General features: G+C 38.6%; 1 protein-coding gene across 1 annotated transcript in view; it reads right to left on the bottom strand.

The window, feature by feature from the left end:
- The window catches only part of rad50 (RAD50 homolog, double strand break repair protein), a 30,567-nt gene extending 14,732 nt beyond the window's left edge, over positions 1-15,835 (bottom strand). Inside the window, exons 1-23 of the mRNA XM_039618591.1 lie at positions 15,581-15,835; positions 14,917-15,054; positions 14,657-14,740; positions 14,068-14,219; positions 13,751-13,936; positions 13,462-13,666; positions 11,595-11,723; positions 10,721-10,886; positions 10,418-10,476; positions 10,109-10,243; positions 9,438-9,644; positions 8,692-8,874; positions 8,254-8,411; positions 7,963-8,138; positions 6,848-7,085; positions 4,222-4,411; positions 3,875-4,001; positions 3,020-3,213; positions 2,623-2,733; positions 2,221-2,313; positions 1,845-1,958; positions 1,591-1,718; positions 1,315-1,416 (exon numbers count right to left, since the gene is read on the bottom strand). Of these exons, the coding sequence (XP_039474525.1) occupies positions 1,315-1,416; positions 1,591-1,718; positions 1,845-1,958; positions 2,221-2,313; positions 2,623-2,733; positions 3,020-3,213; positions 3,875-4,001; positions 4,222-4,411; positions 6,848-7,085; positions 7,963-8,138; positions 8,254-8,411; positions 8,692-8,874; positions 9,438-9,644; positions 10,109-10,243; positions 10,418-10,476; positions 10,721-10,886; positions 11,595-11,723; positions 13,462-13,666; positions 13,751-13,936; positions 14,068-14,219; positions 14,657-14,740; positions 14,917-15,045 (3,266 nt within the window). The 5' untranslated portion in view covers positions 15,046-15,054; positions 15,581-15,835. The remainder of the gene's footprint in view (positions 1-1,314; positions 1,417-1,590; positions 1,719-1,844; positions 1,959-2,220; positions 2,314-2,622; positions 2,734-3,019; positions 3,214-3,874; positions 4,002-4,221; positions 4,412-6,847; positions 7,086-7,962; positions 8,139-8,253; positions 8,412-8,691; positions 8,875-9,437; positions 9,645-10,108; positions 10,244-10,417; positions 10,477-10,720; positions 10,887-11,594; positions 11,724-13,461; positions 13,667-13,750; positions 13,937-14,067; positions 14,220-14,656; positions 14,741-14,916; positions 15,055-15,580) is intronic.
- Positions 15,836-16,060: the final 225 nt, after the last annotated feature.

Below are 16,060 nucleotides of genomic sequence, written 5' to 3'. Positions count from 1 at the left end.
TATAAGGACCCCCAAAATGGCACCCGTTAAGAGACACGCATATGAAGCGGATTTTAAACTCATGGCTATCAGTCACGCAGTAGAACATGAGAATAGATTAGCTGCGAGAGAATTCAGCATTACTGAATCAATGGTACAGAAGTGGAGGAAGCAAGAAGAATGAGTTGAATGAGGTTTGACTTATCTGACTGTTTTGTTTCGCTTAATGCGCTTTATAATCCCGAAAAATGGTCTGCCTTATGGTCCGAAAAATACGTATTTGACTTATTTATTTGGCACAATACAGTTTCATGCTGCAAAGCACCTCTTTTTAACTTTTGTGGATATTATACATGGTTATGCTCAGGATATGTCAGCCCATTTCCACTAGAAATGCCTTTTGGTTAAACTGTCAGCATGGAATTTGCATTTGCACTGTTAAATTTTTATATAGCTTTAATGCACATAAAAAACGGCTGCTTGTTTGAGTGAAAATACATTGATGGGGTTGGTTTGCACTAATAAAGTTGTGGAGTTGTAAAGTATTTTGCCTAGCATCAGTTATACTGTCAGTTATATCGTTATTGCAAATTTTAAAATATATATTGTGATAAATAATTTTGGCCATATTGCCCTGCTCTAATTCCCAGGCAATGTGATTGTGATATAATATATAACATAACATTCAAATTTTATGAATATAAATTAGATGTTACAATTGTGGAAAATGACATGTTGCAGGCTCAGAAATGGTAAAAATGGGTTGGTGGCTAAGAACCTCTGGGGTCCTAAGATGTACCTGTGTGCCTTGGTTACTGAACACCTGATCATAGAGGAGAAACTCTTGGACAAACAGACAGAGGTGTATTATAATAGGATGACATCGCACACTCGGCTGTACACTCTATGGTACACATAAGTATTGATATTAATATTCTGACAGGGATCTGAACAATACACAGTATTTATATAGATGAAAGCAAATAAAGTTCTGAGTCACAGCAGTCTAATCCAGAATGTATACAGATACAGCAGAGGTGTTATCGCTGCAAAAATCATCAACAATAATGGTTATTCATGCTGTGTGTTTATTATATGATAACATTTATATCTACTGAACGTCTGTCGGAAAGGAAGATCAATTGGAGATTCACTTCTTCTCAGTCTCATTTGTTTTACACAGAACCTGAATGGACAGCCGCTTTTGGGATATCATGTTTTTCCACAATTTTCCAGTCAGTTTTCTTATTTGTATTATTTCCTCATTTTCTGGATGACCATTTGTGTATAGAGTAAGCTCTGTATGTGTAAGTGCCGCATATCTGCATGTTTCACCTATAATGCAGTATCTCGTCCTCAAAGCCTTTCTGTCGGCCCAATGCAATACTGCGGTTTCTTTTCAAATCCTCCAGCTTGCGCTCTGCTTCACGCCGTTCTCTGGAAAAACACAGAAAGAGATGAAGGGAAGGAATTTAAAATACTACAAACAGCTCTGTAACATTTACAAGTGTCAAGTGTGCATTTCTGATGTGACGGAGACTGAAACTATTTTAATTGCTTGGTTGCTTCACCGATCATGTGGAAAATTGATAATGGGTGTGGTGCTCTTACTGGCGTAGCTGCATGACTTGCATGTTGCCCATGTCCTTCATAAGAGCCTCACGTTTACCCACAACTTCTTTCAACTCCTCAACGCGTTTTCTCAATGTCAGGTTGTCCTGTAACCAGCGCTCCTGGACCTAAGATTCATTAAGAAGGTTTAAACTTTTAAAAAGTGCTAGAGTTAGGTGAAGCTAAAATAAAGTTTCTTAACTTCGTTTTAAAGTTATGAAACATGAAACAGTGTTTGCTCTGTTGTCCTGTACCTTTTGAGTGTCTATGTCCTGACGGATGTTTCCTATTTCCTTATTAATTTTCTCCTTATGCTTCTCAGCTTCATGGAGCTGAGTGTTAGTTTCATGGAGCTCAGACTCTTTTTGCTGCAATGATAGGGTCCATGAAAGGGTTAAACACATTCAGAAATAATAAAATCAACACATTTACAGTCAAGCTTCTACAGCTAATCTCACAAGAAACCATGCTAAAGTGTTAAAATGAAAAAGTTGGTGTTTCAAAGTTATATAAAATATAAGTGTACCTTTTACTCCGAGGCTGCAATTATATATATTAATATATGTCACAAAATAAATCACTGGGGTGGGGGTTGTGATGTATCTTGCACAACAGTGCCAAACATGTTACCTCTTTGTATTCATCTTTGCCCTCATCGACATATTTAGTGATGTCTCTTTCCAAAGTGGTGATCGCCTTTAATCTCTCTTTAATGGAGCTGATCTGTCAGAAACACAGTCAGAATTCAGACTTAGATGAACAGATATTCACAGTTTATTTGTGGCAGAAAAAAGGTCTTAAAAAACATAATGCTCTGTCATTATCTATTAATTTGTGTATGTGTGTGTGTGTGTAAAATGCAAAAAACTATGACATGACATGCTCAGCAAATTAAATGAAAAGGAAACGGGGCCTCCGTTACCACTTTAAATGAAAACCGAAGTAATTGCTCCGTAAATGTACAGTTCTGTGCCGTTTTTTCATTTTAGAGAAAGCACGTTCCAAAAGAGAAAAAAGTGAGACTGTGTCCACCTTCTCCTGCCCTTCTTCCTGCTTCTGCCTCTTGCGCTCCAGCAACTCTTGTTTCTCCTGCTGTAGCTTCTCCAGAGCGGCAGACAGAGGGGACAGCTGTTCTTTTGCCTCCTGGTTAACCACAAAGTGGAAGAGGAAAAAAAAAAAAAAAAACCCACACACAAAAAAGGGACAACATAGAAAATTTATAGAATTTATTTTTAAACCATGCAACTAAAAATAAACAATGTTCACCAAACATCTGGTAGCCATATATAATGAATATATAAGACTTGATTGTATGATTATGGTATATTTCTGTTATTTTGTATTGTGAGTATGATAATAAAGTGTGAAACATTTTAATCTTCATGTGAATATAAAATATGTAAGCACAACAAAAAAAGAAAAAAAATACCCTGATGTCTCTGGTCAAGGATTGGATCTCAGTGGTGAACTCGGCACACTGCTCCTCCAGCTGCTGCTGTTTCTGCATGTCACTGCTCAGCTGGAGCTTTTCTGCTCTCGTCTCATTCACTGCACTTCTAAGCGTCTGTATCTGTTCCTGCTGGTCCTGGATCAGCTTACGTTTCAGCTCCATCTTGCTGGAAGCTGAAAATATACAAAGAGGTAAAAAGAAAGAAAAAACAACTAGCAACTAGAGACACATCTACAAACCAGACAGGGACCCATATCACACGATTTCCAGCATCCTTGGTCACTGATGACCCGCAGGGTCGATGCATACCATTTTATTCATGAACAACATGCATACAGCGGTGCAAGCGAACAGTTATATGCACATAAAACAGCCACAAGTTAATGTGTGGCTAACATGAGAGTAAATCGCAGGGGAACAAAAATGTTTGTAACAATAAATCCAATCAGACACTTAAATCATCGTCACCAGGCTGAACGTGGACATCTTAAACAAGCTAACAAATGGCTAGCAGCCTCGGTATGAGCAAAGGATCAATGCAGTAAAACTGTTTAAGCTGTTTCAGTGAGAAAAGATCCAGTAATCTAGTGTTTGAGCGAAATCAATAAAACAGCCCTTCTCGAATAACAGCTTCTATATCTTCATACCCCCCTCTCAGTCACACTCCTTATGTAGGTCCTCGGAGCATGACAATTGAGCCAAATTCTTAAATAGAAAAAAAAAAAAAAAAAAAAAAAAGGAAATAAAAGATTTTGAGTGCCAAAGTTAGAAAATTAAGAATGTAAGAGACACAACTTCCCCACGAATGGATGTGCTTGCTTTGTGTCATCTTACTGGTGTCTAACTTGTGCTGAGTTTCTTGTTTCTCCTGACTGACTTGTTGTGTGGTTCTGGTCAGGTCTACTCCTTGGAGTTTTGCTGCATGCTGAGCGATTTTCCTCTCCACCTCCTTAAGGTCCATCTGAAAAGCAAAAGAAAATCCAAAAAAGGACATTGCTTAAATGGAACTCTAATAACAACATCAAACAACAAGAATAATTTATCGCTAATTAAATATCAGGAAAATAATGAAGAGAATGAAGAAAGGTGAAAAAATGAAGCCCACAAAGGTTTAAGCTGGGTAAAGAAAGATTAAGAAAGATATAAGTGCAAGTCCAGAACGACAGGCAGGAGGTTAATACCTGATATCTGTCCAGGAGAGAAATGTCCGGCAAGCAGGCCTTGGCAGTTTCTTCCTCAGACATCAGCGTGGCAAGTAGAGTCTCCTGCTCCTCCACATCACCTTTCAACCTCTCAATTTCTCTATTCACAGTCTGTAGACGGTTTTTCAACTCCGGTAGCTCCTTTTCCTGAAGCTGTACAATGGACTGTCTGAGAGACATGTCAATGAAAAGTAAATATACTTTGAAAGTTTATTAAAAACCTGTATGTACAACAATGTCTCCTTTTGACACCTTGTAATTAAAGTCTACAAGCATATTTGTAGGCACATTTTCAAATATCTGTCACATAACTATGAAAGAAGAGTTTTGGAGTCATGTCGTACATACACTCGAGTTATTATAATATACAACTGCAAAACATAACAGAATTATTATTCAACATTATTAATAGTTAAAAGACGTCAATCTCCACCCCCAAAAAACCAAACCAAACCAAACCAAAATAAACCTTTGAGCGGATGGTCGGGGGTGCGGGGAAAAAAGAAAACTCTTAAACCCCCACAGTTCTCACGGTTCATCTTGTGAAAAACCACCTTTTCATCAATTAGTGTCAGAGAAATGGCTGTTAAAATACTAATTTATAAACCAATAGTCAACCTTTTGTTGAATTCATGTAAAACAATGCTTTTTTTAAAAGGTGTACTACATCCCACAAAAAGGTAAGTGTGCTCAGACTAACAATTCTGATAAGGTTGCTAACCTCATTTTACTTGGCTTAAGGCAGCCTTTGAGCTACTGGGTAGATTTTTCAGATAACGTTCCTGAATGGCTCAAATCACATATCACTGACAGGAAACTGTTCATCACTGTCGGAGACAGAGTATCAGTCTGTGATGTTCTGTGATGTTCTACATGGCAGTTATCATTGTCAGCTGTTACATTTCTCACATTACATCTTACTATTTACCACACTTATCAGACCGCATAACATCTGTTACCATGACAATGATATATGTATGGCCAGAGAGACTGAACTCTCTGGCCACACATTTAACTGACATTAACAAATGGATTACTGCATTTTATCTTCATAAAAAGACTTTCAGAACTTTGCTACTTTTATGTCCCAAACCCCGGAATACCCCACCTGAAAACATTAGGAAAACAAACTGCTGATAACTTCGTGAAACTCTTAAAAGCAAACTGTTATGTCTATAATGTCAATTTTCTGATGGAGAGGAGAGAGGTAACACACATGTAGTATGGGATATCTCGCCCCAGAACACGCAGTGGCCATACTATATGTGCTGAAAGGGGACAACTCTTTAACTAGTGTTTCTACTTAACTAACTTAATTGAAAACACTCGTCATAGTTAACTAACTTAACTTTATCTAGTGTTTCCACTGTAAAGCTGCACCTACTAATGAGTTTAGCTACATTCAGCTGAGCATTTAATCATCTTATTGCTTCCACGTTAAAGAGACCTTCTAAAAACAAACATCCCTTTTGAGAGACACTTGGCCTACTTCAATGTCCTGAATTTGAACCACAGGCAGCCAAGACATTTGGTGCATTGCAGGGTCACTGAAGACGGGCTGTGCCTCATCTGATAATACAATCAAAAGAAAAAGTAATGACATATCAGATGACTCAGAGGCTAGACTCTGGTTGTAGAGATCACTGCTATATAAGGTGAATTAATTATGTATGCATAAAATCAGCTCACATGAACTCTTTGGCCCTGTAGCAGAATATTCACACCCTTTGAAAGATGGCAGCTGATAAAAGTTTTTCCATCTCCATTAATAAAAAGAAGGAGGAGCTAATATACAGGCAGCCATAAGGTGGGGCTGAAAACCCTCGAAAAATTTAAGTACGTGACTATTTAGATAAGAATATTTGTAAATATGACACTGAAATGTTTTAGTTTTTTGTATACATGTTTCTCTGACTATCATCACACTCACTATAAAAGTTAACATGAAAAGTTGTCCTGACAAGAACAGCAAAAAAGTGTCTGTTGGCTTAATAAACTATGTTCATCTCAGAGAGTTAACATACACTGTGTGTGTGTGTGTGTGTGTGTGTGTGTGTGTGTGTGTGTGTGTGTGTGTGTATCCAGAATTTAGAACTATGACACTCTAGCTCCATCTACTGGAAAGGAAAGAGAACAAGAGACTGTCCACAGGCTAATTTATTTCCTTGTTAGGAAGAAAAATGGTAACTCTGTAAATTTTGGAAAAACAATTAAAGATATTTACTTTTATGGTCATGTATTTATTTAAAAAAATCAAACTCAGTATAGGAACCTTATGCTACACAGTCCTATAGACTGGTGTTTATCAGTCTGTATGCAGCGCTGCTTAAATGCCTGTTGCTTATTACAACTGGGTGACTACAGAAAAGACATCAGGGATTTGTTCCTTGCACTGTTTTACGGTAGTGTCTCAAATTACTATGATGCTAAACAACAACAGTTCTGGTCTTCTATTTTTTATTACTCTTTATTTTTTAAATTTTTTTTCTAGTTCTAATATTGTTGAGGGTATTACCTGACAATTGTTTTTTTATTTGTTTTTACTCGAGTTTAGAAGCGGAAGAAAACAATCAAACTCAGATCAGAGACCCCTCTGGTTCAGTACCTCACAGGTTTGAGAGCCATCATCTCATCTTTCTTCCTCTCCTTCCTCTTCAGGTCCTGCTCTGTATTTTTCAGTTTGTCCGGCACCAGGCGTAACTTCGACTGCATGTCGTTGATAACCTCCTGCAGATCAGACTCAGAGGGGAACGTCCGCTGGCACACTGGGCAGCAGGGCTCCCTGTCCTCTGTCAGCTGACTGATGAATTGAGTGTACACTGCTGTGGCTCCAGCTAGCATGGCTACACCAGGACAGGTACAGAAAGAGAAAATTAATTAATCATTGTGTAATATTTGAATCGCTTTGACAATTATTACTAGAAAAGACGCCAACCAACCACACCATACATTAGGCTTTTAGTTAAAATGGGCATACACACTAAAGTCAAGTAATCACTTCCTGGGTTAACTTACTGCATACCCAGAGAATACATATATAGTTATATTCAATAGGAAAAATTATGGATGAAATACTTTTGATTGTGTAACACTTTTGAATATCTCAACCAATTTTAACAAAGTTGATTCACTCTTGGAGGTTATAGCGCAGATGGAAAGATGTTGTTACATTAATTTATAATGTAGTCAAACGCACAGAAGAGGCATTTAAACAGCGACACACTGAACCTGTTAAATCCACCCAGCAACACAAAGGATTCTGTATTTCTTTAGAATGAACCTCATCAACCTCTGCAACATCTTATCTACATAAAAGATAAAATGTATATTAATGATGGACATGTTCATCACCTGTTGGTCTGCCAAGTTTTAAAGAATAAGTCTGGCACTTTGGCTGTGGCCATCTTGGTTTTTTTTAGTTTTTTTAGACAAGACATAATGATCAAGGACTAATCAATAAGTAGCTACTCTGCTTTATCTTCATTTTTACACTACATTGGGTTATTACAATGAACACCACTATATAAAACAGGAATAACAACTAGCAACTTATTGGGAAAGTAATTATGACAAATTAAGTTCTATACAACTGGACTTTTTGCAGCCAGAGCACTAGTGAAAAAGAGGCATTTTTATAGTTTACAGTTAAGGTCCACACTGCAATTAAGGATCTTGTCAACTCCAATATGCCAATTCTTGTTAATTTTTTAGGCCATTAACCTCTTTGTTTTGACATCTTCTCCAGATCTTCTTGCAGTTTGCTCAGGTCCTGGTCTAGATCTTGACTACCACACACATTGAAGAACTTCTCTTCGTCACTGGTTAACTGCTGCTCCTTCTTACGCAGCTCAGCAGAAATGTGGCTTTTGTTCTGCTCACTTGAAGCCAAGTCCTTACTGAAATGTAGGAAAAAACAGCAATATAACACCAATCAGTCCCTCTGAAAAACGTCTTTTTAAAAGCATTTTCTTTCATCGTGTGTGTGCTTTAACGTAAATGCATTTTACTAACTTGAGTTTTGCAAGTCTGTTCCTGGTGCTGTTAATTTCCTTGGACTTGGAATAGATCCAGTCCTCCAGCACTCTCTTGTTGGGAAATTGGCCCAGTAAGGGCACCAGATCCTCACTGTGACGGGACTTGATCTTGCGTACCTGCTCCTCCTTTTCGCCCTAGAAGATTAAAAGAGCAAACGGAGAAATGAGAGTCTACAGAGAAAGGAAACATGATGGGGCAGCTGGCATAAAAGGGAAAGACGAAGAAGGGAAGATGAAAAGAACAGAGAACGAAGGTTAGATTACCATGCAGGGTTACTTGGTTTTACTACCACTACAGTAAAGTTGGGTGAGTTTCTGCAACATTTTTTAACATCACCTTCGAGGGGGTCAACTCTAAGAAAGGCTGCAGTAATCAACATCAACTCTTTTCCTTTAACTGTAGATGGCACATTACCTTATCCTTTTTCAGCATGTCCATCTGCGTGCGTGAAGTCATGTGTGTGTTGAGCGTCTCCATCTCTTGATCTAGCTTTCTCTGTTTGCGGTCAAGTTCAGCTTTTTCTCTCTGGAGTTCCGAAACCTCAGCCTTCAACTGTTCCACGTTGGAGTTCTGGATTGCACTCTGCAGCTCACGCTCCTGAACAGGAAAACACACATTGAAAAAATGGCATCATTAAAACAACAAAAGGACACATTGTGTCAGCAGTATAGTTCCAGCTAAACTTTCTATGGCAAAAATGTTAAAACTTCATTCACAAAAATGATAATAACAAATCGTGGGAATAATGCACAACTGTTTGACAAAAAAAAATAAAAATTTCTGAACGCTATGCAAACAATCTCTTCAAGAAAGCTCAGGAAATGTATATTTCTCTGTCTTACCCCCTTTCTGTGTGTCCTCTCTGTTATCTGTTATTCGAGCGTTATCACCATTACTGACAAAACATCAAGTTACAAGCTGAGCATTGCTACTTCTTTGTCTGGTGTGAATAAAGAGTCTAACATGCTATAGGTTAAACACATTTTTTGAGGGAATGTGTAGGGAGGGCACCAACATCTTTTTCCAGAATAATTGTGTGGGTTCATATGCTCTGTGTGTCCCAAACAAAGTGTAATCCTTAATATGGAATTCTGCAAATTAATCAAAAACCAAAAAAACAACCACCTGTTAAAATTCACAGCACAACAAAATACTCTCACCACTTTAGCCAATTCATTTTCAAGTTCCTGCAGTCGAGTAGATGAACCCTCCAGCCTCTGCAGCTCTGCTCTGACACTCCTCAGTTCTTGCTGCTTCTTTCCCTGCATGTCCCTCTTCAGCTCCACTGTTCTTTCCAGGCCAGTTTTCTTATCCCTCATTTCATCAATAGACTGCTGCTTCTGTTGCTCCTTTTCCTGCAGATTGACCTAATGACACAAAGCACGTGTAGGAATAAGGCACCATGAACATGAACTGCATATTTATTTTTGATTGTAAAGTCCAAAATTCATGAGTGATGTAAAAACTTCTGTGAATATAGTAAGAGTGGAATTTTCAGTGGCTTCGTGTGTTCAGTAGTTAAAATCTTTCACCAAAGAGAAATCTGCACATGAAATGCCGACATCATCTTAACAGTTTCTGTCTATATTATATATTGTTTTATGGAAAAAGCTTCTAAGACACTCGTGAATAATAAAGATACATTTATGTATTAAGAGTCTCTGCAGATGATCAGACAGAGAGAAAACAATAGCACTGCCAGCATTAACCAGAAATGCAAAAATGAAAATATTTAAAAGAATTCTTGCCTATTTTGTTTTTTAACTCTGTTTGGAAATAATATGAATTCAGGAAAACTCTTGGGTTTAGATTTAAACTGGGAATTTCTTACCATAACTTGGCTAAGTGTCCCTTTTTCCTGCTCCAGTCTCTGCGTTACATGACGATGAAAGCTCTCAAGCTGAAGAGCAGTGAAGGGTGGTCGGTCATAGCCCTCCATCTCCAGATAGGTTGACAGAGAGCGAACCTGTGTGGGAAAGGGGATGAAAAGGGAGGAAAAATATAACAACATGTGTGATTTGTTCAAGGAACAACCTAACATTCGCTTGACACTGCTGTGATGAAATTTTCCTAGTCTCTGTCACTCCATTACATTCATTTAAAGCCTCCATTAGAACAACCTCGATTGTGCGCCCATTACCTGAGTGTCACGGTTCCGGATGTTTTGTGTATGGCGGTCAGCTTCCAACTGTAGACGACCTGGGAAGAAGGAAAAACAAAAGCAAAATAGGTATAAGAAGCTAATCTTGTACTAAAGAAAAAGAAAGTTTATGCTGAAAAAAATAGCCTTAATAATATGAATATTTTCAGCTTAATCATTTTTTTAGGATTGAGTGTGATATTCTGCCAGAATGCTAGAATATATTCAATCGTGCATGTGCTTTCACATTCAGGTACAGATGTTTAGCTACCCTGGTAGCACCAGGTGTACAGCTGTGGGTACCTTGTTCAACCAGGAGTTCAGCTTTGATTCTGTTGAGTCTCTGACACTCTCTGCCAGCTCTCTCCAGCTCCTTCTGGCACTCGGTCAGCCTTCGCTCCTTCTCCCTCACTGTCCTCTGGTGGTTCTGGTAAATCTCCTGCAGCTCCTCATCTGAACCCTGAAACACCTGCCACACACAAAGTAAACTGGTTCAGAGTGGCTCACCGAGTGCAATTAATATATGCATTTGGACCTGCTTTTATAAACACTTTAAAATCAAAACAGTACAGAGTGGTAATAAATTTGGTCTTTCACAGTCATAAATCGGCCTCAATTGCTCTGGTTCCATATAGTTCAAAGTCCTGATACTGTTAACTATAGGAAAAGATCCCATCACCCAACAAACAGAGAAGTGAAAAGATCCAGTAGTCATAAACAACGTGTATTTTAATGCTAGCCAAAGATTAACTGGCTCATTGTTATTGAAGTTAAACAATCTCATTCACCCTTTGTAGCTTTTTTTTTTTTTATTAGTTCCCCACTCAAGATAATGACACATCATTCAAAGTGGACTCCGGAGTACAATGAGGCAACTGCTAAGCTTTCCTGCAGAAGACAATTAGCCTGTGTGGCCAAGTCTGGCATATTTACATGAATACATAAATATAATTAAGCCTATTATAAGGGAGAAAAACATGAATAATACAACCTCATTAACTTTCATCATGCATCAACCATTTTATTATTTGTCTCATACTTATTTATTTATTTTTCAATCTTTTTCATCCCGGCATTTTCTCATATACGAAAAATTTTAATTTTTCTTCTGCTTTAGGTTTTTCATCACAAAATAAAATAAATATATATATATACACTACATATATTATTACATTACCTGTTCCATTGTTTCCTCCAGCTCCTTATTGTCTTCCTCCATCTGTTTCTTCCTGCTGTCTAAAGCCTTGATCTCATTATCTAGCTTCATCACTTTCCCGAGTTTAAGGTCAATATCCATCAGTCGATTCTGAAAAAGAAATATAAAAAAAAGAGAAAAAAGGACGATTACCATTATACCTTAAATATTATTGTGCTATAAGCTTTATTCAGCCGATTCAGTGAATGAAGTTACTTAAAGCATTACTGGTTGTTCATTTGCAGGGAAATACAATAACCTTGTGACAGACTCCTATAGGGATGTATTTGCAGTGAAATATAAAAAAAAAAAATTAGTCAGTTGGTTTAATAAGAATAAGATTAAAGTTATTTTATATATTTTATCCCCTTCCAAGGTGCTCATTGCACCCATATGCTTTGACACAGGATTAAAAGAAAACCTTGTTAATCATAGCACACCCAAATAATTTATCTGTGTTCCTCAACTTCTTCCACTCAAGAAGAAATACTTGCAAGGTTTGAAATCTGCTTACACCACAATATGTATGCATGTATACATACACTTCATTAGGTAAACCTCTTGCACTGCTCAGTGACACAAGTATGTAACCAGCAAATCACATGGCAGCAATGCATTTAGACTTAGACACATTCATTGTAGACACAGTCAAAACAGCCTGGTGAAATTTAAACTGAGCTTCAGAATGGGGAAGAAAGGTGATGATGATGGTCTGAAAAAGGGAAAATATCCAGAGATCGGCAGTTCGGACAGAGGAGAATGACTGGATTGCTTCGAGCTGATAGGAGGACAACAATAACTTAAATAACCACTTGCCAAGATTTTCTTGGCACACTTTTGACTCCATTGTAACAATTGAGCATCGATTAAACACCACAGCCTCTCCGAGTACTGATCATATCCATTCTTTTATGACCACAGTGTGCCCATCTTCTGATGGCTGCTTCCAGCAGGATAACACACACTGTCACAAAGCTCAGATCTTCTCAAACTGGCTTATGCTGGGCTTACACTGTGCGATTTTTGGCCCATTTTGAGCCGATTTTTGAGTCGTGCGACCGTTTTGGTGATCGGCCCGAGTTTGGCCTTCATCGTGCGATTAACACCTCACGACCAGCTCCCGATCATCAATCACTTGGTCGGGAGGATTTCAAACCTGTTTGAAATCTTCACAACCGTCGTGAGGGTGTCACCGCAGCCGCTCACACTGCGCACACGCAAACACATAAATGTCGGTGAAAAAGACGGAGTAGCACGGCAGTGCAGCGTGTGATCTGGACAGCGATGGAGGCAGTTGTAGAACTTTGGAAAGCTCATCCGAGCCTTTTCGATGTGGCCTCAAAATTATCACGACCACAACAACTGTGAAAATAGTTGGATCTACACTGCTGCTCAATCACAGCTGCCTGATCAATGTTTTTCATTAGCAATTTAGCAAAGTTGATGGTGGTGGTGTCTGTGTGAGTGAAAGACAGAGAGGGAGAGCGAGAGACAGAATTTCCGTTATAGCCTTCATTTTGTGGACGCACAGTGTGAGCACTCAGGTCGCATCAGAGCATCGGGCCGTATAGTGTGAGACCCTTCATCGTGACCGACGAACTTCTAACCCCTGCGAGTCAATCGTGCAGTTTGAGCAGAAGCTGAATAACGCGACTGAAAAAAATCGCAGTGTATGCCCAGCTTTACTGAACATGGCAATGAGTTCAGTGTAGTCAAATGGCCTCCACCATCATCAGATCTCAACCCAACAGAGCACCTTTGGGATGTGATGGGATGGAAGCTTTGCCTCATGGATATGCAGCCAACAAATAAATAAATACACAAAACACACATACAAACACCAGCCCACCTCAAGCGGCTCAATCTGGTTCTCTATCTGCTGGACGCTGTCTTTTGAGGCCATCAGTTGGGCTTCTTTGGTGTCCACAGTTTCTCGAATTTGCTGGGCCTTCTCCTTGTTCTGCTTCAGGTAGCGCAGCTCCACCTGACACTCTTTGACTATCTGACTCTGTTTGAGACGCAGCTGACGCATTGTCTCCAGAGCTTTGATATACCTGATTAGGAGAGAGAAATTGACATTAACAGAAATTCCTTTTAGACTAAAACTGGGTAATGCAACACTTGTGTAGTCCATTTACTTGGTTGCAGCAAAAATGGAGTCAAATTTGTCTTTGAGTGCTTTTCCCTCACTAAGGGGCCAGTTAGACTCTTCTTGGTGACAGAAGATGACATGATTTAGAACAGGCTTCGACACACCCAATGAGGAAATCATCTCCCGGTCCAGCTCACCACATTTAGAAGACAAGCTGACTTTCTCACCATCTCTGGATGAATTATAATAGACAGTCGCATAAGAAAAAGGTCAGGAAAGTTTAGTATACAATCCACAAATATTTCTCTCTTTTTTTAAACTTTAAACAAAACTTTACATAAGAAACATGAGATTTTGGCTTACTTCCATCTGGTAATGACCTGCTCTAAGCTTTTAAAGGTGTAGCTTTTTGCCTTCTGAGTGCATGACATAGAGCGTTGGATGGTCACTTTCTCTCCATTGACATCTGAGAATAAGAGGCGAATTTGAGCACGCACATCCGTCTCATGGGCATCCTGGAATTATATGAACATCGCTATACGTGAATAAAGGTGTAAAAATCATCCGACAAGAACCTGAAGAAGATGTAAAGGCTAAGACTGAATTTTAACATGTTCAGAAAATGCTAAATTTGAGAAATCATAGCAATTCTTAAAGGTATGAAGGCAAACTAAAGATAGGAACTTTTCCTGATAAAGATATTTAGCACTAAGCAGTTAGGAGTCTTATTGTCATTTTCACAAGTGACTTAAATCAGGCTTTTTCACATACTTTATCCTGGTCTTGTGTTTTCTAGCATTAAATTTGCATTTAAAACATAAAAAATATTACAAATACACAAACAAATCTGTTGCAAAAAGTAATTTCAGATGCATGCCACACATTATGAGTCTTCAGCGTACCACTGCAATCAGAAATAGAGAAATTTACTTTCAGTTCAACACAAACAAACCTTTGGATCATGAACAAATGCACCTCCTTTAGATCCAGGGGGAAGTTCTCCAGATGTTGAATACTTTAGGCATTCAATAATAGTCTGAAAGCATCAAAAAGAAATGAATACATGACAGCAGCATTTATCATTCTGGAATATTATTCTTCAACTTTTCCTATAAGCCTTTGGAAAACACAAAAAGTGCTACTGTCGACTCTTGTGTTCGCTGTCATGTTTCAATAAGTCAAGTATTGCTTTTGCCAGAAATGCTTTCATACCGTTTTCCCCGCTCCATTGGGTCCGACCAGAACAGTCAGAGGAGTGAAGAAAGAGATGACTTGTTTGTCTTTATCCTCAATCCCAAAGCTCCTCACCCCCAGGATGCTCATCTTGTCGATCTTTGACATTTTTGCTTTCTGAAAGAGAAAAGAAGGAGAGGTGATGAAAATGGGACACACAGGGATTCTCTTCCCTGTGAGTCAACGAAATATAATAGGAGTGACAGATTATTGGTTTCTTATTAGCAGTAGCCACATTAACAAACAGGTCTTATCAAACGAATAACTAACATCAGATGACGTGATCGCTGCAGCGTTTGTTTTCAACTGTTATTAGTTTGTGCTGTGTAACCACTAATCTACACTGACATGTCTTTCAGCAAAACAAACCTTCCGCTATAATATTTGATGCCTTAAAAGCCCTGAACTGAAAACTCGAATCTTTACCTGTTATGCTAATTAACTTCTTCAACAATAGACTATAATAAAGCTTAACTACAGAGTTAGCGGTGATTAATTTTTTCGAAGGTGCTTAGGCGTTCAATAAACTGTAAAAAAAAAATTATTTTAGGATACATTTAAATAAAGTAGCTATCTCTCTAACCTGTACCCGACTTTCAGTATATTGGGTATATCTGGAAAGCTAGCAGAACACAATACTTACTAAGTGTTGGTTAACTCAGGAGGCTAGCTCTCATGCTACGTCGTAGTGTTTTTAGCAGCTAGCGCCACACTGACCCACAGCAGCGTGACACAGGGCTTAATTTCGCTCGCAACAGTAGTGTACAGCCACAGATACGACGTGAATTCAACTCACAACAGACAATTTTTTACCCCTGTGCAACTCGGACGTGTAACTACAGTTTTCGCGCTGCTTGGGAAGGAGGCAGCGTGAGAGGCAGAGGCTGACTTCCGGGAGGAGGAACGTCAACATAGAATATGAACATAGAGCGGCAAGCTTACGCCATAGATCTGTCCATCTTTAGCCCATGTTTGTATTTGTATTCTGCAAGGTACAGTATGGACCAAAGTTCTTAAAGTCAGTTTCACTAGTTAGAATATGTTTATTTCTTTTGCAAACGTTTCACACGTTTTTAGAGTAGTTTCACTTTTGCAGTTATTTTTTTATTGTGCAAATGTTTAA

This window comes from Oreochromis aureus, linkage group 10, assembly GCF_013358895.1.
Source record: "Oreochromis aureus strain Israel breed Guangdong linkage group 10, ZZ_aureus, whole genome shotgun sequence".
NCBI lineage: Eukaryota > Metazoa > Chordata > Actinopteri > Cichliformes > Cichlidae > Oreochromis > Oreochromis aureus.
The sequence above is the reverse complement of the archived record's forward strand: the minus strand, read 5'-3'. Positions and strand labels throughout refer to the sequence as shown.